The 25,055-nt window shown below is 58.3% G+C and overlaps 1 protein-coding gene across 9 annotated transcripts in view; it reads right to left on the bottom strand.

Moving 5' to 3' along the window:
* The window catches only part of KIAA0513 (KIAA0513 ortholog), a 28,903-nt gene extending 4,965 nt beyond the window's left edge, over nucleotides 1–23,938 (bottom strand). For 2 of the 9 annotated variants that reach the window (XM_087740286.1, XM_087740285.1), the window contains exons 1-9: nucleotides 15,063–15,297; nucleotides 6,204–6,698; nucleotides 5,293–5,392; nucleotides 4,774–4,847; nucleotides 4,561–4,631; nucleotides 3,821–4,028; nucleotides 3,333–3,373; nucleotides 2,664–2,742; nucleotides 2,243–2,320 (exon numbers count right to left, since the gene is read on the bottom strand). In XM_087740286.1, coding sequence (XP_087596412.1) covers nucleotides 2,243–2,320; nucleotides 2,664–2,742; nucleotides 3,333–3,373; nucleotides 3,821–4,028; nucleotides 4,561–4,631; nucleotides 4,774–4,847; nucleotides 5,293–5,392; nucleotides 6,204–6,541 — 989 coding nt within the window. In that variant the 5' untranslated portion in view covers nucleotides 6,542–6,698; nucleotides 15,063–15,297. Of the gene's footprint in view, nucleotides 1–457; nucleotides 488–2,242; nucleotides 2,321–2,663; nucleotides 2,743–3,332; nucleotides 3,374–3,820; nucleotides 4,029–4,560; nucleotides 4,632–4,773; nucleotides 4,848–5,292; nucleotides 5,393–6,203; nucleotides 6,699–8,251; nucleotides 8,274–13,708; nucleotides 13,814–15,062; nucleotides 15,298–21,668; nucleotides 21,784–21,887; nucleotides 21,969–23,791 lie in introns of those variants that run through there. The other 7 variants (XM_087740282.1, XM_087740281.1, XM_087740287.1 and 4 more) reach the window with 7 other exon arrangements.
* Between the last annotated feature and the right edge of the window lie 1,117 nt (nucleotides 23,939–25,055).

Consider the following 25,055-nt stretch of genomic DNA (forward strand, 5'->3'; position numbering starts at 1 on the left):
AGAAGGACCAGCTTTTCCAGCTGGCAAAGGATCCTTGGCACATCTATGCGGCAGCAGAAGCCGGGAGCAAGCAGGAAGGACAGGAGAGGGGGATGCTTTCTCCACGAAGAGACTCAGTTCATGTCCAAAACCTGCCCGGGGAACCGTTCCCGGCACAAACCCTTGGCTTCCCCAGCAGCTGGGCTCCTGATTCCCACAGTAAAATACCACAGCTTGAAATCGGCCGGGTTTCTTTTTAAAAAGCCGCATTAAAGAGGAACCACTCTCAACCTTTCTGGCCCTTTCGAGAAGATGATGCACATGAAGTCAAACCTCCGGCGGCCGTTCCTCTCCAGTGGAGAAGGGCCTTTCAGAGCCCCCCTGAAACACGTTACCCCCCTCCCCAGGGCAGGATTTGGACCTGAAGTGAGCATCAGCCTCTGGACACTAATGCACCGAAGTACGGGGACAGACACACCTCTTCTCCTCTTCCTCCCCAGCGTTCCCTCTGGAGCGGCAGCAGAAACGGGGCCAACAAAAGTGGTGTGTGAAAGATCATGCAAGACAGAGGGATGGAGGGGAAAGGAGAGAAGAAGAGACGGAAGAAGGTCGTTAGAGGCAGAGAGAGGAAAGAGAGAGAAAAAGAGGAGTTTAGTTCTGGTTCGTTCCCCCCATCCCCAGCCCTCCCCACCGAGAGGAGAAAAAACCTCCCCAGCTCTCACTGCAGCCCCGGGAGGACGCAGCCCGGCCACCCCAGCGATGCCCTGGCCACCCCACAGAGATGGGCACCGTCACAAACCCGTCACCACGCACCCTGCAGACGCCTGCCATGGTCAAGCACCATCCCTGGCGTTTCAAACCCAGCGCGTGGGACGCCAGCCCTCGCCAACCAACAACTCCTGCCAGGGATTTTAATCCTCAGTCCAGCAAGCAGCATCCCAGTTCACCCAGTGGCTTCTGTTATCCTCTCCAGAGGACTGAGGGGGGGTCACCACCACCTTCCAACCCCCCTGAGATACTCAGAGTACTCCAGGCTGCAGCTCCCAAAGCTCCTTCGTTAGTTGGGCTTGTTTCTGCAGCGGAGGCAGGCTCAGCCATCAGATTAATTGGGAAAGGCACTCGGAGCAAAGAGCAGCTGCCGGTGGCGTATGACCTTGTGAGACATTTGCTGCTGCTAATTTGGGGCTTAATCAAAGCAAATGCAGTTATGGCTACATTACTGTTCAATAGGTTCTTTCAATGGCTTGCTTGGAAAAAAAGAAAAGCAATAAAGGAGAAGCAGAGATTGATCAGTGCGCTGAGCCTGGCAGAGCATCCCATGGTGTGAGCCAGGGCTGCCTTGGCCTAGCTCAGGTTTTGGGGAGGATGCAGGAGGGCTGGCTGCTTCAAGAAGTGCCATTACTGCTCAGAAAAGGGGTTGTTCAAATGCTCCGAGCTCAAGGACTCTCACCCCGAGAGCTCAAAGCCTCAAAGCACCGCACAGACTAATAGCTTCGGAGGGGCGAAACTGCGGTCGAGCAAGGAGTGAATCACTCGAGCCCTTGCAGCATGTCCATGGTGGACCAAGAGATGGGCATGAGCCCGGCGAGCATCTTGCCCACCCTTGCACCCCGGTGGGGTCCCCATGCCCAGGCACCCAGATGCTCCCTGCACACAGCCACCCTCTGAAACGAGCAGCCCCTTCCCTTTGCAAGGTTTATCCCAATCCTCCCAGCCCTCAGGGCCGACTACGCTGCCGTCCCCAGCTCTTGTCCTTGCTGGCTGCCGGGGGTCGGTCCCCACGCTGTGCTGCCAGCACTTCCATGGCCCTCCCAGGGACAGCCAGGAGCCAGGGCATCCCTTCTCCATCCGCTGCACTTCCCCAAAGGGCTGCACCAAGCATCTTTTCCCAGATCTGTTTGCAAACTAAGCACCAGCAGCCTAAACCCTGGCTAGGTTTTCTGAACACACCTCTAGGACTTGCAAAAATGATGCAAAATGAGCAAGAAAACCTTCATGCTCCCAAATCCCTAAGAGGATGCACATCACCCTCCTGCTCCCAAATCCTTAAGAGGATGTGCATCCATCTGGCTGAGGAAAGGGATTATTTCCCTTGCTTACCTGCCCACCCCACAACCCAGTGGCCCCAGCAGCTTTGCAATTAGGGGTGGAAAGCAGAGCGTTTTCCCATGGTCAGTAACGCTTAGGGCTTTTCGGAGCAGAGGGGAATGCCGGGGGCTGGAGGGGACACGGCGTCTCCTTTTCCCACGGGGACATGTCCTACCTGGTGGTGGGGGACCGCTTCCTGCGCTCACAGTGCACGGCGTCGAAGAAGGCGGCGTTCCAAAACCGCAGGTTGTGCCTGCAGGGAGGGAGGGAGATGTTGGGGATGGCCACCCCTCATCTCTCCCAACCTGCCCCCAGTCCTCCCAGCTCACCCACGTCCCAGGGGCCCGGAGATGATTCCAGGGGGGCTAAGCAAGTCTGGCAGATTTGGTCCATTTTTGGACCAGCTCCTTGTGTGTCTGCAAACACACTCTCATGAGCACGAGGGATGTGCAAAAGCCGTGGCCACCTCTTTTGGGGGCGGCAGCAGCTTAAAAGCACTCATGAAAGTCTGGGGAATGTGTGGCCAAGGAGGACAAATCCCCTCCCCGGGGAGGCCAATGCCGGGCAGGAGCCAGCTCGCCCTGGGCCGGCTTTACCAGATCGGCTGCTGCTTGAGGTGCATGTACAGGTAGATCTTCTCTCCTTTCTTCTCCTCCTCTGGGCTCTGCATGGAAACTGTGGGGACACACAGTTACATGCCAAGGTGTGGATGATTCCCACCTTCCCACCCATGCACAGACTTTATGCCCCCCGCACCCCAAGCTCGGCATCCAAGCAGCTGTGATGGCAAGGTCTGCAAACCAAATACTCAGCCCCAACACATCCCCAGCAACGTGAAGAGGAGCTTGGGCTGCCCTTTGTGGGCAGATATTAGCTCTGATTAAGGCATGGATGTCCCAGGAGGATGCTCGAGGGACTGGACCTCTGGTTTGGTAGCCCATGCAGCTACCAGGGTCGCAACTGGAGCAGCACGAAAGCTCAAGGGTGGTGGATGCCCAAACCTCTGCAACCCAGTGCCACTGAGGACAAGATGCCACAAGATGTCCTTGCGGGACAAGAGCTGTGATTGCTCCAAAGCAAGGAGCTGGGAAGGTCCCTTTGGAGCACTTCTCTAGGAGCTCACCGGAGACAGCATCGGTCCCTCTTGCCCTTCTCCCCACCCCACACCTCCCGCAACACCGTGCATCTCGTACCACTTCCAACCCTTGCTCCTTCCCCAGAGATGCCTTGACCATGCCTAATTCAGCAACGCTGGCCCCACTCACCCGTCTTCTTCAGCTTCTCCTTTGGTTTGTCCTCACCTTCGCTGTGGCACAGAAATCAGGGTCAGCTCCCAAAAAGCCTGTCCCCCCGACAGCCCATGCAGCAAAGCTCTGGCCCCCCTGGCGAGGGGAGCACCTTCATTTGAAAGACCCTCTGCTCCCATGCCACTGGCCCCAGGGCCAGAAAAGTGGCTAAGAGACTGTGATGTCCATCCCAGCCGGACCCAGTACAGAGATGATGCAGAAGACCACAAAGCAACAGCACCATCTCCTGGAACCACGTATCTCCATGTCCAAGGGACACAGGACTCCCAGGCCACAAGATGCCCAATGATCAAAGTATGAAGCATGGGACCAGGCTAGAGACCGTCTTCCCATGGCCATGATAACCCCTGGCTCACAGTGGCCCTACGCCCAGGAGGTTTCTGGCTTGGTCACGTCACGAGTGCCTGCCTCAGCCCACCCTGCCCACCCAACGGAGTGGTACCCACTCGCTCTTTTTGGTGGTAGGACCCTTCAGTTTGGTCTCCAGGCCCCCGAAGAAGCCCTTAACGTTCTCCGTCTTGGCTGATGTGTTTTTCAGCAGTCGCTCCGCGATGTCCTTCTTCTCCGCCAGCCAGCTGTTTGCCGACTTCAGGTACGAGTCGATGCTGCCCATGGGCTTCTCCTTGGCCTCCAAAGGCAGCATGTGGGTCTTGCCTGTGGGCAACGTGGCAGGAGCTCAGCTTGCCCTGTGGTCCTGGGTGCTGCCAGCCCCTGGGGGACCTGCTCCCAGCTACAAGATATACTGCAGAGACCAGGAGCCAGACAGAAACAGCCCAGACCCCATCCCAATCCCCATTCCTGTAGGTCTTTATTCTCCCCCCATTTTGGATAGAAAATCCAGCCCCCCGCGGAGGAATGACCACCACACACCGAGCAACAAGCCAAGGTGCTTCTGGGCTGGGGGTTTCACATCACATCCCCAGGGTTGGGGAACATCTGAGGATCACCACATGCACACATCCCTGGCTAGAAGCAATGACAAACCAGCGTCAGCGTGATGTACCACCCCAGCGAGGGGCTCCGGCAGGTTTGCACAGCTTCTGGGCCATGGAGGCTCTTTTCTGCTCCATATCGGAGTCAGCCAGAGCAAGCTTGGGTACCCATCCATCACCCTTCCCATGCACAGGGCACCCTTCACCGCTGGTCTCCAGCACAAGCAAAGCCCGAGGGTGCAGGCACCTCTTACCCACGTAGTAGTAGGTGAAACACATGGTCATGAGGTTCTTGGCAGGGCTGAAGTCATCCATCTGGTGACACCTGACATGGAGGAAGGGTTCGGTGAAGACACCCCGCGATGGCAACCCAAGCAGCCTCGTGGTTGCTGCCCCTGCTCGAGCCGTGGCTCTGATCTCAGGGGGTTACGGTGGTTGCAACGAAGCCCTCAACCCCCCCGACTTACTCGAATAGCACGAGGGCGAACGACTGCATCAGGCGGTAGAAGGTCTGCTCCGAGACGCACTTGGAGTTGCAGCGCTGCGGGCACAAAGCCCAGGGTTTAGCACAGACCCGCAGGGCAGCTGCCTGCCGCAAGCAGCAAGGGCGACCTCGGCCCCCCGGGACCCCCAGCCGCAGGGAGGTGGGCAGAGAGCACAGGCAGTCGGGGCTCCCTCTTGGAGGCAGCGCTTTGCCTCTCTGAATTGTTTTTCTAGGGAATAGGACGTTTCCGAGTGCTGATTTCATTTTAAATAAAACATGACTTCTCTCCCACATTGCAACAAGCACATATTTAACTGCCTCAAGATGCATTTATTCACTTCTCTATCTCCCTGTACTGAAGTTCCTCCCTTTCCCCGAGTTCCTGCCCTCCAAAAATATTGCTTTGGGCCATTGCTAAATTCCCCTGGCCTGAGCCTCCTGCCCAGGCTGCTCCAAAACCCCGGTACGGGATTGCTGCTCCTTCGCCCATCTCTCCCCTTACCTGGGCGCTCACGTATCTCGCGAACCACTCCCTGCCCTTCCCGTTCTCGCCGCTGCAGAGCTCACCAAACCTGGCCTTCTCTTCTTGGTCCAAATCCTCTCTGAAATGGGGAAAAAGAAAAAAATACCATTAAAGTTGGGGATGTGGCCAGCATCCCCTATCCAGCCAACACGTCTCAGCTTCCCCACGTCATCCCTCTTGGCCGCAGCATCCTGGTGCTGTGACGCTGGGAGGAAGGCAGAGGAAGAGGGGAAAGGGAGCATCCATTTTGTCATCCTCCGGCTCACACTGCTCTTTTGTTCCTCCCTGGCAGGGGGGAAACGAAAAGGCAGACGGAGAAGGGAAGAGCCAAGGACAGCCCGAGCAGAAGCTGAGCTCCAGAGACAGGCACTGTGCCCCAGAGCAAAAACAACCCCTGTTGCTGCTCATCACGCTCGGTTTGCTCAATCCTGCTTGACACGCTGAGCCGCAGCGTTATGGAGATGGCAGCGATGGGAGCTGGGAGGGGTGCAGGGCTGGGGGGGAAGCCACGGGCTGCTGTGGGGCCCCAGGGCACGCAGGAGCTGCTGGCATTCGTACAAGCAGCAGCAGAGATGCCCAGCGGGAGAGAGGAGCTGGAGGGAGACCCCCGCCATGGCCAGACCCCAGCATGGGAAAGGGGAGAAAGAAGAGCAGAGGGAAGCTGGGGGAGAAAGATGAGCTGGAACGTGCCTGAGAGAGGGGTGCAAGTCAGAGCCAGCATCCCCCACTTAGCTCCAATGCCATGTTACGGCAGGGAGCAACAAGCTGTGTTAGCCAAGCACGGGGAAGCACAAACCGATGCTCCCGGAGTGGGAAAGCAGCCAGCTCCCATCCCGCGGGATGTCCCCTGGCAGCAGCCTCGGCGGCACTGGCCGGCCCTGCTCGCTCACCCGCCGGTGAAGATCTTCTCCACGTAGTGCCGCATGAACTCCCGGCGCTCAGCCATTGCCTCGTCCCGGGCCGACTCGGTGCTCTGGCTGGAGGAGAAGGACTCGTTGGAGGAGGAGCGGCGGTAGCCGCCCCAGTGCCTGGGAGAGTCACCCATGTCGTTCTCACTGTCCGCCGACTCAGTGGCATCACTCTCCTCCCCGGCCATGTCCCCTGCATCCCCCAGGTGCCCGTTGCCGCTGGGGGCAGCAGGAGGAGAGGGCTCCGAGGGGATGCAGGTGGGCGTTTCAGCATCAAAATCGATGAGGTTTCCTACGGGCACATCCATGGGGGCCTCCATGGCTCTGCCGGGGGATGTGGCAGTGTTGGGGGGACTCGGTCCTCGTCCTTTCGCCGCTCAGTGGGGCGTCAAGGCCATCGCCGGCGGGATGCCTGGGACGAGGGGCTGGCTAAGGCAGGCAGGTCCTTCTGCGGGGCGCCAGGCTACCGCAGGACATCTGAAAGACAGAGGGAGGATGAGAGTGAGGAGAGGACCCCGGGGAACCGCCACCATGGACTTTCGGCGAGGAGACCACAGGTCACCACCTACGATGTCCCCAAGATGCCCAGCAGCAGCAGGGAGGGACAGGACACGGGTGCACCGGGCAGAGCGAGCTGGCTGCTCTCCATCGGCCACGTGAATAAGCAAACCCATGCAGTGCTCATGTGCTTTCTGCACCATTCCAGTGGGTTTTTCATCCTTCAGCCCAGAAAAGAGACAATTTGAGCCCAAGCTCCATATGCCACATTTGGGATGTGACATCTCGCAGCCTGACGGGCAAAACTGGGCCGGCATGAGCCAGCAGCTGGCAAACACGCTGGTGATTTTCCAAGTCAGCCCCAGAAAAGCATCCTTCTCTCTCCTCACAGGTCTGCCTAACCCCGTTTGGAAATGGGACTGTCTCCAGGGTGGAGCATCCCAGTGTTAAACATGCACCGACGTGGTTAAACTGGGAATGGAAAGGGGATGCTGAATGCAACAGAAACCGTAATGGGATGTGGATGTAGGGTTCCAGACTGCAGTTAGATTAATTAGTTTTGGTGTCCAGCCCAGATTGCAAAGGTCTTGCAAAGCAGGTACGGCAGCCACGTACGACAGCTCTGCTCTCCGGAGAGTGTGGGGAGCACCGGCCGGCGATGGACCGCGATGCTCCGGTGCATGCACATCCCGGGTGGTACCGCAGCAGCTGCTGTGCAGCAAAAGGGACAAAGAAGGGACTGCCCTGAAGCTGCCTCTTGGTCAGAGAGTCACTCATGTCCTCGGCAAGCGTGTTTCTGCCCTGGAAGATGGCAAGCGATGCCTTCTGAGACGTGAGCCTGGTACAAGCGGCCACACTGCAGCAGCTGGGCACGGGGCCAGCGTGGGGCAAGCCAGCATGGCACAGGAGCAGGGACAGCAGCACAGGTAAAGCAGTGACAACCCCAGGGCAGCACAATGGCAGCACTGCTGCAGCCCCGCTGCAGCCCCGCTCCCTTGGAGGGAACTGATCCCAGGACACAGGCAACCACCCCCAGAGGCAAAAAAAACCCAGATTTCTTTCAGCCCAAAGACTAGCATACCCCAACAGACCCACGTCCAGTTCGTCAGACAAAAAGGAGTTCAAAATGAACCCAAATCTGAAGTGTTTCACCACCAGAGCACACTGTCCCAGTTCAGGGGCTGGGAAAAGAACCCATCGGCTGCAGGAGGAGCAGCTCTCCCAGCAGTGCCCTCCTCCTTCCCTTTGGGTCAGCAGGGTGCTGGAGGTGCTGGGACCCACAGGACAGGGAGGGAGGCACAACACTGCACCCTCCCTGAGCATCAGACAGCTCATCACCCCGGCTGGGAAAAGCCCCTCTCACCTGGATCCGCAGGGCTGAGAGACGGCAGGGACGGAAACAAAGTCGCCTAGCGTTGCAGAAACTCGTGCACCCACATGCACCCAACACCAAGCGGTCACCTCCCCCCTCCGCTGGCACCCTGCTCTCCCACCCTCCCTCGCACCGAACCCCACTTTCCCCAGGCACGCACCTAAACCCGGGTCCCGGGAGAGCCGCAAGGACTCTGCTGCAGCCAGCGAGCCGCCGAGAGCATCGGCCGGTGGGCAGAGAGGAGCAGCCGAGGCTGCGGCACCGGAGGGACTGGCGGCGTGCCCATGGGGAGCCAGCCAGCTGCAGCCCGGCTCAGCCCCCCTGGGCAGCGTGACCCCCTCCAAACCAGCCCCTCCAGCTGCAGGGATCACGCTGCGCTTCATCCATCCACCCCCGGCCCTTCCCGCTCCCAAGGCAGCTGCAAAGTCCCTTTTTGCAGGGATGGAGCGGGGACCTCCTCCGCCAGCCCCTCCAGCACCTGCAGGTTCAGGCTCAGAGCTGCCTCCTCAAAACGCTGGCAGTGCAAGCTCGTTTCTGACCATCCCAGGCTGTATTTTAACAGGAGGCAAGCCAGGACGCATGCGGCGGACCTTCACGCAGCTCTGCTTTGCAGCATGTGCCTCCCTCCCTAAGCCGTACCTTGCTTTTCCCCCGTGCACAGCATTCGGGAGCATGCCTGGAAGCAGAAGGTGGCAGATCTGCAAACCATGCTGTCAGAGCTTTTTGAGAATATTTTCTCAGTTCTGCACTTAATGGAAGGGAATTGGTGGGGAGAACAAATCCACCTGCCCAGATAACAGCCACTGCGTGGATGTGACATCCAACAGTGTCCCATGCAAAAGACTTTGTGCAGGTAACCTGTGAGCTGGGCATTCCCTGGCATGTGACAGTCCCAGATGTCCCCTTTCACGTGCAGCCTGTAAAGAAACTGCAGAAATTCCTCTACCAGATGGGCATCCTTATAAGTATCCATCCAAATCAGAATTGCTCCTGCTAAGCAACTCGGAGACGACAGCGTTCCTGCACTGGTGCTTTGCAAACGGGGAGGGCACAGCCCGTCCCAGAGCTGCTCACAGCCCCTTCCCATGCACAGCCCGCCCTTGGACTGCCACCCACCCCGCGCACGGCCGAGCGGAGAGCTTTGCAGACCCTGCCCCAAGCAACACGCTGTTTAGGAGCAAGACATAGCGAAGATTAGGGTGTTCCAGCTCTAGAAAACAAATATAAATGAAGATGCATTGCTCAGACATCAGCTCTGGCTCCGGGCAGGCCTGTCCTGCCCCAGAAACCCAGCACCAGCACACCAGCGGCACAGGGAAGAGACAGTCGCATCCAGGAGAACGTATTGTTTCCAGACATCACCAGAAAGAAAGAGAGGACTGTGCTGGGGCAACGGTGGCCCCTGGCTCTGCTTCAGGCCATGCCTGTGCCCAGGAGAGACAGAAGGGCATCCCCGAGCTCTCTGCCAGATGTGCACAGCAGGCAGATGGCATCGCCGCCGACCAGCCTCTGCCCATCCCTGTCCCCCCAGGCGGCAGCAGGTCAGGGGCTGCTCTGCACAGAGCAGTTTGCAGGGGCTCGCACACAGCTCTCGGCACACTCTGCTGCCTGAACAACTGCTCTAAAACACATCGCCCCGTGTTTTCCCGGCATCCTTTGTGCCCTTCTCCATGTACATCCCACGACCCTCTGGGAGAGAGGGCTTGGGGTGCAGGCTGAGCGAGACCCCAGGACTTGCAGGGGGTATAAGAAGCGTTGCAGGCTCAGCAGAAACCCGGCCAGGGCTGCAGGCAGCATTAGTAAGTGCATTCTGTTTGCAGAGGGACAGAAAGTTTAACCACTCGCTGACCAGCTCCTGATAAAGTCCTGCCCTTGAACGAAGGCCATGAAAGGTGCTGGCAGCTGCTGTGGGTGCCCAGGCTTCCCAAGCCTCTCCACAGCTTCCAAGGTTGTTGGGTTCTCAGCACAGAGCCCAGAAGAGCTTAAAAAAAAAAACAATCAAGCCTCAAACTCAGCCCTGTACCCACTCCACAACCCGGTCATTGTTCCAGCGGAACAAATCCAGGAAAGGAATAGCCAAAATACAAACCAAGAGCCCCAGCTCCCGCAGCCTGAGCGCTTGGCTCCAGCCGCACATGGAGACAGCCCGGCTGCACGTCCCGCCACCGCTCAGGCACAGCCCGGGGGATCCCGCTCCTGGCTTGCTGCTGCTGGGTCAGGTTTGAGAGTGAACGAGGGCCCTGGAATAAAAAGGGGCTTTATGGCTGCTCGGGAGCCTTACTACAACGTCATGAGCTTCAGCATCTTTCAGGTCCTGCAGTTCTTGGGCTGCCACAAAGCTCAGCCAGCCAGCCAGCCAGCCAGACAAGGTAGCGTGTAGCTGACTATGGCCTTTCTTGCAAGCAAGCATGTTCCAGCACATCTGTATTCTCCACAGGCAGCTGGCGTACAACAAATCCATGTCTTCCCGCTGGAGACACCATCCCAGGAATATCAGCAACCACAAAAGAGTTGGCTGGAGCCATGCACAGACAGACAGGCAGCTCTGAGAGCTGCTCCTCTCCTGAAGGTTTCATCAGAGGATGTTCAGGTGGCAGGAGACATCCCAAGGCAGGGATCTCATTTTTAAAATGGTTAAAATCTCATGACTTCTCCTGGCCTGGGCTGTTTTCCTTTCACCTCTCCCTGCCCAGCGAGCAGCCATTTACCCACCAGACAGCCGCACTTGTCACCCCAACCTCCCAGCGTCCTGCAAACACCACAGGAAACCCCTGGTGCCCTGAAAGTTTGGAAAAGGCCTGTTTTTACTAAAAAGAATTGCTGAGGTAGATCTGAATGATACACCTATAAATGCATATACATGTGCAAGCAACTTTCATCCATGATCTGCCTTGAGTCCAGCATTTCTGGCCCACCACAACCAGGGAAACTGCCCAGTTTTGCTGCTTCAACCTGCATCAACCCCTGCGACGTCTCAGCCACCTAAGAAGGGGGCAAAACCTGCCGACCCCCCAGCACGTGGGCGCTGCGAGAACTGTGGGTGGTGTGGGACCCATCATGGCCTGGTACCCAGGGATAACGATGCTGCCGGCACCGGGAGATGAACAAAACCAAGTTGGTTTGTGCAGCTCCAAGCCCCGGGGCTGCTGGCAGGTCGGTGCTCCGAGGAATGAGGCAGGGAGGGATGGGAGATGTCGCATGGCTCTGCCCTGAGACAGGCGTGTGCAAGCCCAGAAGGGACCCATGGGGTGTTTAAACACCGGTGCCGGGAGAGGAAGGGAGGAGCGAGGAGCTGGGATGGAAAGCAATGAGCAGGGGATGGGGGAGGACCCTTTTTTCTGCCCTGTTTCGGAGGAATGTTGCAACTTTGCCATCCTCCTCCCACCCTGGTCCCAGCACATCCTTTCCAGGGGACAGGACCACCCAGTCTGGGTTTGCAGTTGAATTCCTTCTCCTTGCAAAGCCTGGGGAAATGACACACAGGGGCAAAAAAAAAAAAAAAAAATCACCCCCAAAGCCTCACCGAGCAATGCCGAACTGGCACCCACGGGACCAAGACCGGCGAACAGCAAAGATAAAGGACACCATCATAGAATCACAGAATACCAGGTTGGAAGGGACCTCAAGGATCATCTGGTCCGACCTTTCTAGGCAAGAGCACAGTCTAGATGAGAAAACATGACACAGCCTGGCTTTGAGCACAGCCTTTGGGGACCCTCCGCGCCCACGTGCCGCTGCCAGCGCTGGTGCAAGCGATGCACCGAGGGCGAGAGCCTTGGCTCCACTCCGGGGCCTGTTATTACCCTGCGAGATGAGTGGCCTGGCCAAGGTGACACGGCAAACCCAAAACTCCCCTTCCCACCAGCACCACTGACGCCATCGTCCCACCCGAACCCAGCGGCCGCTTGGACCCCCACAGCAGCTCTTTCACCGTGCCAGCAGCCTGTGTCCCCATGCCACGGGGTGTCCTGGTACCTCCTGCCAGGCAAGCCTGTGTTTTGCAGGTACTTCAAGATGGGATGCTTTCTCCCAGCATCCCTAAAATCGTGCACGGAGTTTCCCCTTGGGGCTTTTTACAGGTGTGCTGGGTGCAGAGGTCGGGTATGCTGCAGGTCCTCAGAAATTCATGCCTGGGAAGCGGGATCCAATCCCAGTTTGCTGCGATGGAAATCCCAGCATGGAGCAGGATTCAGCCAGTCTGTGTCCCAGCTCTCCTCGCTTCCCAGCTGTGGGGCTTGGCCCCCAGCGAGCCCCTGCCCAGCCCGTCCCCAGCGCTGGATGACAAACTCGGCTAATCCTCCTTATCAGCTCAGGCCGTGGGCGGCATCCTGCATAATGAGAGCGCTCGAACCCACACTTGCATCTGCGTCCTACATGGAGATGGTGCTCCAGCCTGCAGCCGTCAGGGGTGATTAAAAACTGTAATTAAAATGAAGACGCCTCTGGCTGTCTTCTTGTAGCTACAAGAGTGCATCTCTCCAGTCCCTCTGCTCCCTGGGTGCTGGGATGGCACCCAGACACGTAGTGCAAGGGCTCTGAAAGCCCCTGGGGACATTCAGCCCAATTGCATCCCCAGCTGGAGATGCTGCTCTGGGGAAGGGGAAAAGACACAATTAAATATTCTTGCAGGACTCAGCTTGGCAGCCCAGAGGGGACAGCTCTGCTCCTTCGGCTGCCAGGCACCGACACAACCACGAGCTCCACCGGGATCTCCAGCAGCGCATCCATGCCATGCCAAGGGCTACGTTTGTCCCCACTGCTGCTCAGAGCTGGAGAAGCTGTGCCGGGGTGAGAGAGCTGCTCCCACAGCACATGTGCAGCTTCTTGCCCTGGCCACGGCAGGGCTTGGGCTTGCTCTGGAGCAGAGGTGGTTTAAACACATCCCATGACTCCGTTTCCCAGCCGTGTCAGGGGACATGTCCTCCCTAACCCCTGGGAAGGGGGACGGTGCATTGCTACCTCCTCCCACCGAGTCTCCTCCTGCCCTGGAGAGGACGCAGCCCCGACGCAGGGGGGACACGGGGAGTCACTGCTGCCGGAGGGATGGGGCAAAGTGCCATTTCTCAGTTCTGGCACTTTTCCACGCTGCAGTCCGCCACGGAGATCCATGCTTGCCTCATCCACCCCGTGCAAGAACGGATCCAGATCCCCACATCGCCCACCATGCAGCCCGACCGTGGGGTCCCAGGCGGGCACGCCACTTGCACCGCGGCCACAGCAGCAGCTCCAGGTACCAGCACTCCCCGGGGAGACGATGCAGCCGCCCACCTCCAATGCACCCATGGGTCCATCCCAGCAAAGCACCTCTGCACCGGTGAGAAGTGCCCCGGCTGGCACTGAGCCAGCCCGGCACGGCTCTGCAAAGGCACCGTGGGCAAAGCTTTGTTTCTGCCAAGGAAAACTCCCTGTACCGTAAGGGAACGGCCTGTTTCCTCCAGAGGAACTGGTCAGTCTTGTTCCCCCATGTCTCTCCCACAGTGCGAACACCCCAGCAGCGGGGTCATGGCTGAAGGACGCAGACCCATCGAGTGCCAGATCCCTCAAACCACCCTAAATCCGGAGATACCGCACCTACCCCGCCTCCCAAAGTGCCCCACGAACATTTAAACCCACAAACCTCCTTGCTTAAACTGGGACTTAGGGAAGCTGAAACTCCTCCTCGCTGAGTGTGCTTGTCCCCGCTGCAGATCTGCTCTGCTCCCTGTGCTGGCAGCAAGGACACGCTCCCCGTTTTATCGGGGCTTAAGCTGCGTCCTCGCCAAGGCACAGCTGTGCTGCCCCGACTGCAGACGCTGCCCAGCCACTTCACAGGTGGAGAAGCTACAGCCTCTGCAACTTAATAAAAATAATTCCCTGAATAGCAGGGAGGCTGTGAGCGGAGACCTGCGCTCAGCTGTGCTCGTGCAGGCAGAGCAGAGACCGCACATGCTCGGTGCATGCCAGAATCAGCACCCAGTGCTGCACCAAGGCAGGGAGAGACGGGGAGCGGGGTGAGAGCCTGTGGCCGGGGTCGCAGCCCCTGATGCAGGGGTTTTTGGCAGGTGATGTGAACACCGTTTGTCCCCTGGGTCTCCTCCCCAGCTGCGGCTCTCCTCCTGGCCCCAGCATCGCTCTGTGGGGCTCTGCTGCCTGCCGGGTCGGGCAGCCGCAGGAGGACCCTATCCCTTTCCAGAGCCAGCATTAACCCACACGGGTCACTTTACAAAGCCAGCTCACTCAGCCTTAATAACAGAGCCTTTTCAAGACAATGTGAAGCCCAGCAAGCTCCCAACTTGCCCCCGCTTTGCAAAGAGCCCTTTCTTCTTGCTGCCATCAGACACCAGATGGCAGCTCCCTGTTTGCTTGGACTTTAGAAGAGAATTAAATGTCTCTTGAATAGACCTGCGCTGCATAAGACCGGCTTTTGTGCCGAGCAGCGGCTTCTCCTTTAACATTCACCAGTGGCCCAGCGTTCACCCCCACGCCGTGCACACACATCCCCAGGGAGCCCCAAAACGGAGCTATTTATTCTGCAATTCCCATTTTCACCCGGCAAAATTTCACCCAGGGGCCAGGCTATATTTTGGAAATGATCTCCCCAAAAGGCACGGGAGGGTTTCCCCTGCCCCGAACACACTGCCTCCAGCCTCCACTGCTGGGTTCATGGTTAAAGATGCAGTCGGCATGGCAGCGCGGCCGAAGCCTTTTCCTGACGGAGCCCGGGGAGCTGCGGGGTGCCCAGGGACCCTCCATCCTACCCGGGGAAGATGAACGCATCCGACCGACGGGCTGAGTTTAAAGAGAGGATGGCGATGCCTCAGCGGCTGGGCCACAAGAAAGCGGGTTAACCCCTCCCAGCGTGAGATGGGGAAAGAAGATGGATTAAACCTCAGTGGGGGGGGGACCGTGCTGCCATGCCGAGGCCTGTCCTCGCGTGGGGTCACAGCGGAGCTGGCATCCCCAGTAGCTGCCCTCCCTCCCCTTGCTTTTACCTGCACCCAGGAGCCTCGGCACCTTCGCTCGGTGGTGGGTCAGCGGCATCCAGCGAGGCTGGGTCCAGCGTGGCCGGCACGCCGGGGAGCAGCCGAGGTGGGCGACGTGGGGACGATGCGATCCCTCCCTCCGGAGCTCAGGCGCATCGCGTCCCCCCCGGGTGCCCACGCAGGCACGCACGGCTGCGCGCAGAGCCCGGGCTGGCTGCGGCGCCGGCTCAGGAGGAAGGGGAAGGAAAAAGCTCATTGTGCAATTTTGCCACGGTTTTCACGGCCGGCTGAGTGCCGACGTCTCCTGAGAGCCGTGCCGGCCCCTTTCCTGCGGCACAGGGCAAGCGTGCAGCCCTGTGAGAGCGCTTGCCTTGGGGGGGGAATTCTCATCACCCCCCAAAACAGCCTGTCCAAGCCCCTGTGCATGCAGACATCTGAAATACTAAATAAAATTAGGGGGGTTCCCATTAAAAGGGGAATTCTCCAGCCTTTTCCATCACCTTTAGCTGGTTTTTAAGCCTCCCCATCACTCAGACCCCTGCAGATTGTGAGTTACCTGCTCTGCTCCTCCCCAGATGAGCCACTCCGGGGGAAAAAAAAACAAAACCAATTGAGCTCAGAGGGAGAAAAGCCCCAGTGGGGAGGAGAAACTGGGTGAGAGCAGCTGGCACAGCGTGCGGCGGGACGAGGGCAGCACCCGGGGGCGAGACCCCTGGGAGGGATGTTCCAGAGCGGGTGTTACATGCCCGGGTGGCAGTTTTGGGGTGCTCACGACGGGGAGTCTCTGATACAAAGAGAAGCAAACGACCACGTAGAGGAGGCCACCAACCCCTCTGCCTCTACCATCGCAGGGCATCACAGCCCTCCCAAAAGGACCCTGTCACCTGGCCAGCCGCTGCCTGCATCCACCCAACAGGGTCTCTCCAAAGGGGGGTGCTTTGGGGAGGCAACAGCCCCCCCCCAGCTCTGCCCAGGCAGTGGCAAGCACCCTGTGAGAATGAGGGGAGGCTGGAAACCCCCCGTGCCAGCACGGCATCCCCGGTCCTGCTGATCCTCCCTGCTCCAGCGTCCCCCCAACCCAGAGCAGAGCCCCTTTTCGTACTCCTGTATCAGAGCATCCCCCATGGGCAGGGACCAGCAACAGCCAGTCCTGCTCTGCTACCCGCGGGGAGCAAAAACCAGGCTTGGCTGTACCATCAGCATCTTCCCCCTCCAGGAGATGCCATGGGGGATGACCCCTAAGCAGCAAATTGTACGAAGCCAGGGAAATATTGCTGGGACCGGTGCTGAGGGGACTGCGGCACCCCCAACACAGCCTGGCCAAACCCAGATGCTGCCACGCAAGGGCACCCTTGGAAGAGAGTCAAAAGCCTCCGCGTGGCTTTTCAGCCCTTTCGAGCTGGGTGAGTCACTCCTGCCACGGAGCGTCCTCGTAGGGAGGGCTCAGATGGTGCCAGTTAGCACGAAACTGCTCACCGCCCCGTCCGTCCCCATGCCGAGGGGATGCCGCCTGCCCCCTGCGCGCAGCAGCGGCAGCCCACGGAGGAAACAACGCGCTCGTGCCACAAAGTTTGAGCTCAGCAGAAATCCAAGAGCATTACTAATTGACTGTCTGCTGAGGGTGATTATTATAATTAAGTCAGATTTCAGAAATTGCAAGTGACATGTAAAAACACATCCCAGATCCCCAGTTTTTATATAACACGATGGTGAGGGTTTTACTGCCTTCCCCTTGCTGGCTCTTGCCCGTTGGGTTTTCACGTGGCCACCCGATCTTTAAAGCATGACTTGCAGGTTGTGGTTTTTTATCTGTTGCTTCCGCTGTTGACCTTGGGTTTGCACCGGAGCACGGGAGACGGAAACCCCGGAGATGTGCCGGCACGCACGCTCCTGGCGCCGAACCAAACCCAGCCTCCGGCACCGGGATGGGAGACGGGCAGTTTTGTGCTTGCTCCACCTGCTTGGGTAACTCACGGGCCTCCCCAGGAATGATTCACCCTAACGAGGAAAGGAGAGGTCCCGCCGGGAGAGCATCCCCCCCGTGGCTCTGCCGTGGCACACTGCCTCGGTGGGAAGCGGCCAAGGACCAGGGCAGTGCATCTCCACCAAGGTTCAGGTTGGGTTATTAACCTGCCTGCACCCATATGAGGTGTTCGAGACTTTCCAAGCAGCTTGTGGAAACTTCTCCATGGTGGTACCCACCCAAAGCACCCTCCTGGGAGAGCGGCTGCTCGGCGAGGTGGAGAGACCCCGCTCCCCATCTCCATCCCCAGCCGAGACCCATCTCCCACCGCCCCCTACTCTTGCAGCCGCATCCACCCTCCAGCACCCGCCTCCCTCCTCGGTGCATTTGCGGGGAGCCTGTGGGCACCCACAGACCCACCGGCGCCAGGGCCCCAGCTGCAGCTCTGCCCCCAGCTTGACGTCGATATTCCTCACTCCATTCCCCTTTCTGCAAAGGCTCCGGGTGTCGCACGCCATAAGTGGCCTATTTTCCTTCCCCGATCACTACACGCCACGACTCCAGCAGTAGGCGGGCGCCACGAGACAGCCAAGCTTACATCTGCCAGGGCCAGTTCGCCAGCACCAGGAGGGAGGCAGAGAGGAGGAATGGGTGCTGAGCAGAGGGCGACATCCCCACCTACTCGGCAGCTACAAGGGGAAGCACCTCTTTTGTGGAAGTTACTAAAGTATTGGGCAATTTTGTGCTTCACGCCCTTGAGCAAAAAGCAGCCCAGGAGAGCAGGGCTGGGCACAAGGCACAGGGGAAGGCGCTGACAGCTCCGGAAAGGAGCCAGGCTTTCGAAGACAGAAGGATGTGATGCAAAATCCCGCTGTAAGGAATGGAGGCAGAGCAAGAGCAGGGAGAAACGAGATAAAAGCCCTGACAAAAGCCTCAAAGCCCAGGTCCTGTGTGCAAACTCCATAGCCCCATAGCAGAGGGGCAGCCGCTCCGCTGGGGCTGGATGTGTCTGCGGCTGCAGCCTGGGCAGCGCCGTGCCCACGAGCACACCCAGAGCACAGCAAAAGCACGTGGGGTGGGACGGGGCAAGAAGACGCTTCAACAGCACAGAGTCCCTTGCATAGCGATAAATTAATTTGCATTAAAAAGACCCACAACAGTATGAAACCATCCAAGCCCCAAAGGATACTCACCCTCCACGACCTCATGGGCTAAGGGATTTGGTTCATGCTCACAAGGAAGATGTTGGGTCCCTGGTGCCTACCTCGCCGTGTCCTCCCATGCCCTCTCACAGCCCTGACCACCCTTCCACGGCCACCCCGCACCGTGGCCACCCCGCACCCAGCCCCGGAGCTCCCGGCTGCTCGCTGAGCCCTTCAAACCTAACACCCCGACGTGACCATACAATGCAACAACCTGTTGCAACACCCCATATGGTTGTGACACAGCTGCTAAAAACCTAAATAAGCCACTCTTCCAGACTGGCCCTCTGCAAATCCCTCCTAATCCAATCTGCTTTATGGCATTAAGTTGGACCCTCCCGTACCGAACGCCCCTATTTGCACAACGGTTGGGGAAATCCTCTCGCTTCCTTATTCCTGGTTGAATCTCCGATGCAGAGATCACCAGAGCTTCCTTCTCCTCACTAATGGAAGTGTCTAAGGATGAGGATCAGCCTGTGCTCCCAGCTTCGCAACTCACTGCCACGTCCCACGCATGGCACACCACCGGTCCAGGCGTGGGAAACCATCTCCCCTGTGCCGACTGCCACCGAGCCGAACGCGGCTGAACGAAGCCAAGCAGCTCCTCCTTCGCCAGGAGTTTATGTGGTTTAAAACGCGGGGTTTTCTCCACCTTAGCCAGACGCAGTGGAAGAGCTAGAGGGGACGAGCCCTGCGCTGACCTCCAGCTTGCCCCAGTAAATCACAGCTGGGATGCAGGTTACGAAACAAGCCCGAAAACACAGCAATTTGGTGCATTATTCATGTGGAGCAGAAGATGCCAGAGCAGACGCTCCCCACCCTGGCTTGGTTCACGTGAGGCTCTGCCCTCGCCGGGGCCACCCCTCAGCTGGATCCCACATCAGGGGACACGACCGCACCACCAGCTGCCACTTACCTCTCCGCTGAGCAAAGCCGAGCCTGCCACGGGCTGTCAAAGACACACTCCTCCTTGATGCTAACTTCTTTAGGGAGGAAAAAGCCTCCCTGTATCTCCCCAGGGTCCTCTCGGATAGCAAACATCTGCCGCAGCACGTGTGTTAGAGCTCGGCGAGGGAGGCAGGCGGCAGCAAGTTAGGACGAAGGTGTTGTAATTACCCTCAGCCCCCCTGTAATCTGCAGAACACCGAAAAGTTATGCCACGGAAAAGCAGCCGAACCTATTTATATTGCCTTCCCGGGGAGACGCAGATGGTCAGGCTGACACGAGTTTGAGCAACAGGAGCGGGGCTCCTCTCCTTGTGCTTTCCCTGCAAATACGCCCAAATGGCGTTTGGCTCCATCAAACACTTAATACAGAAATAGCTGGGGCCCGCGCGGGCATTGCAAACACACCATTGCTGGCTGCATGGCGAGATGGCCCCAGGGACGAGATCCTGCTACACCTGCAATTTAAATAATTCCCCTGAGCGCTGCTCTTCGTCCTCTCCCCAGTAAACCAGCCCGTGGGAAGACAGCAAACCACCCAGGGAGCGCCAGCAGCAACGGAACTGGGAGAAATGGAGGTGGTTTTGATCCCTCCCGCCCATGCGAGGCAGCCGGGATGGGCGAGGAGCAAACGCGGGACTGCTGGGAGTGCAAAGGTTGCATCGGTGAGTGACAGCTCAGCTTTCTGCTATCACGGTGTCACGGGGCTATGGTGGCGGCGGGGACCTTGCCAGCATCGTGGGGCGGCTCCCAAAGCAGCAGAAGGGGCCTCGGCGTGGCAGGATACGCCTCAGCTTGTGCAAACCGCCGCGTTTCCAGGGAAAAGGCGGCGTGGGCAGCCCGGCACTGCAGCTCGGCGTTGGGCGAAACCCCGCAGTGCCTCCACCAGCCTCCCCAAAATGCGCCGCTTGCTGATACCTGCAGCGCTTGCCCAGCACAGCTCCCACGTTTTATGTCCCCTCTCCCTTTTCTGGCTCAGTTGCTAGAAAGGGTGACAAGCCACGGTCACGTATCACCTCCAACCGTGCCGTCTTACCCAGGCAGAGCGCGGTCCTCCATCGCCGCCCCACACACAGGAGAGAGGAGCCTGCGGCAGCCCCACAGTCCCCGTTCGGACACGAGCAGCTCAGGGCGAGTGCCGTGGGTGCTCGGGTGATGCTGGCGGCCGCCGCACCAAAGGGAAGGTCACCGGCAAGGCGGTGCAGATGACTTGAGCCCAGCAACGTGGATGCTAAGGGCATGACATGCTGGCAGAGGAGCAGATGCTATTTTTCTGCCTTTATTTCCAAATCCTGACAAAAAGACGTGGATTCCTGAGCAGGCCACCTTACCCTGAGCACCCTGCTTGGGTGCAGCCTCCCTGCAGAGACTTTTACAACACCATATTAAAACCACTTCTGCTAATACCTTTGTCGACGATTCCTTAAGCGTTCTAGATCAGCCATTCGCGCCACCTGCTCTCCCAATCCCCTTTCCCAAGGCTCGGCTGATTTAACTTTAACATCGCCAGCAGCCTCTGCAATCCTCGATGTGCAGCCTGGCACGTCGGGCATCACCATCGACCTTCCCGATCGGCAGCACGCGGTGCCCAGCAGCGAGCGGGCAGGGACAGGGCGGACGAAAGACCCATTGCATTTCCAGAGAGGAAATTGCTCCATCCCCAGGGAACCATGTCCCTAATTGTTTTGCATTAAGAGCTTCCAAATTTATGAGCACGATAACCAGGAAGAGGAGAAAAGCAATTAAATTAACTCCATGAGCCATGAAAGACAGCTTTGCCTCGCGGTCCTGCAGCCCTCCGTGACATGGCGTGCTCCTTCCGATGGGATGGGATGGGATGGGATGGGATGCCAGCCAGCCAGTACTAGTCACCCCCAGGTGACTATTTCTTAGCCAAATCTACGCAAACCAAACTCATTTTGCACGCACCCACCAAAGCCGCTTCCCTGGCAAAAGCCATCACGCTCTCCTAAAGTGCTTTGTGCGATATAATTTCCTTTCCAGTTACAACAGCCAGCAGTGACTCTCGGCTCTCTGTTTGTGTAAAGCTCTATCACATGCCGGATAACAGCCCAACAAGGAATTTATAAACATAGTCTTTTGAGGCAGTAATTGTCACTCCAGCCATCTGTTAAAACGGAGAGCTAGGCAGAGGCGTGGCAGAGGTAAAATTACAGGGGAAAGCGTGGCAGCGGTGCCATGGATGGGCCCCCGAGGGGGAGCAGGGGAGATGCCGTGATTTGGGATCTCATCATGGGAGCTGCACTTTGATCATCGGCCATTGATCCTAGCACTCATCCTGCTCACCGTCTGAAAAAATGCCCGATTTCCAAACTACGTCAACTTTCCCAACTTTTGCAATTCCACACCTTCTTCTTGCTGTATGGAGCGCAGGCCAGCACCCGATATTTTGGTGGGCAGACGCCCACCCTCCGGGATCCCCGAGGGGCTGCTCTGGCCCCAGCACGCTCCCCGGGCAGCCCTGCAGCACCCGTTTGCTTTTTACCTTCAATCCGCGGGCGCCGGCTCCCCGGGGCTGCTCCTTCCAGCGGGCAAGAAGCGTCTGGCAGAAGGCGATGCCCCGCACACCCCAGCGAGCTCGGTCCCGAGGCGGACACAGCCTGGTGTTACAGGGACAGTTTTGCAAGCATTTACCGGTGCGCAATGATTAATTAAAGCTATGACTGTCAAAATAAAGGATAAACAAGGCAAGCTGGTGACGCACCCAGTGCTTTTCCCTCTCCCCGGGTGCCGCCCCGCTGCCGATGCGCCCCGAGAGCGCACGGGAGCTCCGGAAGGGGCTGCGTGCCGAAACGCGGCCCCGGGCAGTGCCGGGGTGGGACTGGAAAGACCTGTTGCTGCTCACACTGCCAGAGCCATGAGGGCACGGGGCCGGGAGGAGAGGTGTGGCGGAGGCCAGCAAAGCTGGTGTCACCGCCTCCCGCACCGTCACCGACACCCCTGCGCTTGGCAAAGGGTCGGGGCAACGTTAGCAGCCGGCGGCGGAGATGGCTGGACGCAGCCCAGAGTGTGAGCCCACAGAATACACCCATTTCGTTCTGCCCTCGCCTAAGGCTGGGTCTGCAGGTCCCTGACCCATGGCCAGGACCCCCAAGGTCGAGGAGTAACCCCCCATCCCAAATCCGGAGTCAATGGGATGCCCCGAGGCAGCCACTCCCGTGCCCTGGTCCCCATCTCCCACTGCTCCGACTGTGGCAAAAAGTGCCTGCAAACCAGTTCAGCGGGGGGGAAGAAAAAGAAAAAAAAGGCAGCTTTATTTCTCCCTGACATTTAATAACCTTTATTGTCCTCCGAGTGGTGGTTTCCCATCCCAAGAGCCAGCAGCATGGCTGATCTTCCTCCAGGCTTTAAAGCCCGGCAGCCGCCCCGTCCCCCCACCCTCCACCGACGGCAAGAAACCCCGAAAGGTTCAAAAGGCACAAACCAGAAGGAAACACCACGGGAAGCCCTGGATGCCGGGGCCAGGCTGTCTCCTCTGGAGCTCGCTCAAACCCTGCATCCCTGCTGCTTCCCACAGCTCCCGGCTTCTCCCCACGGCATTTCCCAGGCTGCTCCGGTTATTTTTCAGCCTTGCTGCGTGCACTGAGCTCGTACAAAAGGTGCCAGGGCCACAGCAGAGCATCCGACCCGTTGGATGCAGTAGTTACTAGGTGAAGGGAGAGCTGCCGACAACTCGCAGGAGGCAAAAGGAGAAATTAATGGTGCTGCAATTCCCACTGCCTCTGTCATTTGGAAAAGAAAACGCGTTCGAGCATCCTCACTCGAATGCACAATGTAATTTGTTTCAAGTTTAATATCATCCTCCTTCCCGGAGACGGGCTGAAGCTGGGAAAAGTCTCCGGTTTTATCGGCTGTGCTTCAGGGCAGATGCAAGGCAAAGGAGGGATTCGCAGGGACTTGCATGAAGGGAAAAAATCATCTAAACCTGTGCAGTGTTGGTGCTGCAAGAGGCAATCGGCCACTAAACCATTACAGACGTTATCACCCGGAGCTGCTTGCTTATAAAATAGCTAAAATTAGCTCAATATTTAACATAAGTCTTTTACGGAGGGTGTCAGTCAGGTTTTCTCCTCCCTACCAAACTCTGCACCACTAAAACTGCCCCAGCGTTGCCGTGCTCCTGCACAACCCAGCGGCGTCACCTCTCCCAAAAGCACGAGTTTTGGGGCAGGAACGAGATGGGAGAATCCCAGTTTTCTCTGGGATTTAATCCTCTCCTCCAGCCCCGGGCTTTGCACGCGGAGGTTGGGATTTTCCCCAGCCTGGCTCCTGGCGTTTCCTCCTCGGGGCCTCTTGTTTGCACAGGCGGCTGCAAAGGTTTCCTCCTCCCAGCGCCATGAAACGGCCGCGCTCACCCCTCGACGGGGCTCCGAGGGGAGCAGCCCGGCCGGGTATCGGCACCCACGACTCCCCAGAGCCACAGAACACCACTAATTAAGGCATCAGATCTGCTCAGCTCATCCCCCCAAAAGCCGCAGAGCTCCCCTGGCACCTTCTGCTTCTGGGTTTTAATTCGAGAGCACGGCCGGGCCGTCAGCCGCGTCACGCTACGTAATTCAAGTCAGGTCTCCAGGCGCTGCCGGAATAGAGAAATAATAAAATACAGACCTGGTGGTCCCACGGCAGCAAAATCGCTGGGGTTTTTCTCCAGGGCTGGAACGAAGAAGAGATAAAATACGCGTGCTCCAGAGCACAGGCAAACAACAGCTTATCACCACGTTAGCAGCCTCAAGGCTATTGCACGGCTTCAGGAAAAGTATTATTCCTCTCTGCTCCTGGTAAAGTTTCTATTTTTGGCCCCTCCGTCACACCGAGCCGCTGTCTTCACCCGCACTGGGCTGGGAAACCAGCCAGCCCCGCAGCCCCGGGGGACCCCTGCAAAGCCCGTTTCCTCCACGGCTGCCAAACTCACCAGCAAAGGGCTAAACTTTCAGTAAAACGGAGGTAGTTTTTGTTAAAGCTGCAGTTTTCTTGCAGTTCATCTTGGTTTGGAGGTTTTTTTTGTTTTGTTTTGTTTTTTTCCCTTGAAATGGCTTATTTCCTGGAAGATTTCCCTGGCGGAGACCCAACACGTCAGCCCGCAGCAGGTGCTGCACGGCATCACCACCGACAGCCCAAATTTGCAGAAGGAGTTAAATCGGGGTGGCTGAAACACATCTGCCTGCAGATGCTGAAGGGCACGGGCCGGGGGGACATTGCGAGCCTGGGCTGGCAGCAGCAGGGAGGCTGCCGTGCCCTCGGTGTGCTGCTGGGGAGGCTGCCGTGCCCTCGGCGTGCTGCTGGGGAGGCTGCCGTGCCCTTGGCGTGCTGCTGGGGAGGCTGCCGTGCCCTCGGCGTGCTGCTGGGGAGGCTGGCCCGGGAGAGCGGGCACCAGTTTGGGGATGTTGAGATGCTGGGGAGGGTCCAGCCAGGGCTACCAGAGGGTTTGGGGCTGGCATTGGCATCCCAGGGGATGCTCGCCTGGCGCAGGGAGGGGAGATACCCAAAGGGCAGCTGCAAAAGGGCAGAGCCAGACTTTGTGCCGGACTTTGCAATGACGCTTTGGGGGGTTCAGGGTGGAAAACGGTGGATTTTCTGTCCTTGGGGGGGACAGAAAAAGCCACAGCTGATCTGACCCGGTGCTGGCGACAGCCCTGCATGGTGGATGAGAGACCGCCAGGTCCTTCTGCCAACACATCTGTGATACTCTCCTCCTGGCACCACGCTTTCCTCGGCCAGAAAGAAGAGAGACATTCATTTTATCTCTCCGCTGGTTCCACTTTCCAGATCTCATCAGCTAGCCTCGCTTGCAGAGCTGCCACCGCATCGCTGCAATGCTCAAATCCAAACACTAAATACATTGAAAAAGAACATTTTTGATAATTACGTTCTG

This window comes from Nipponia nippon, unplaced genomic scaffold (assembly GCF_047370975.1).
Source record: "Nipponia nippon isolate SJK-2023a ecotype South Korea unplaced genomic scaffold, ASM4737097v1 scaffold_7, whole genome shotgun sequence".
Taxonomy (NCBI): Eukaryota; Metazoa; Chordata; class Aves; order Pelecaniformes; family Threskiornithidae; genus Nipponia; species Nipponia nippon.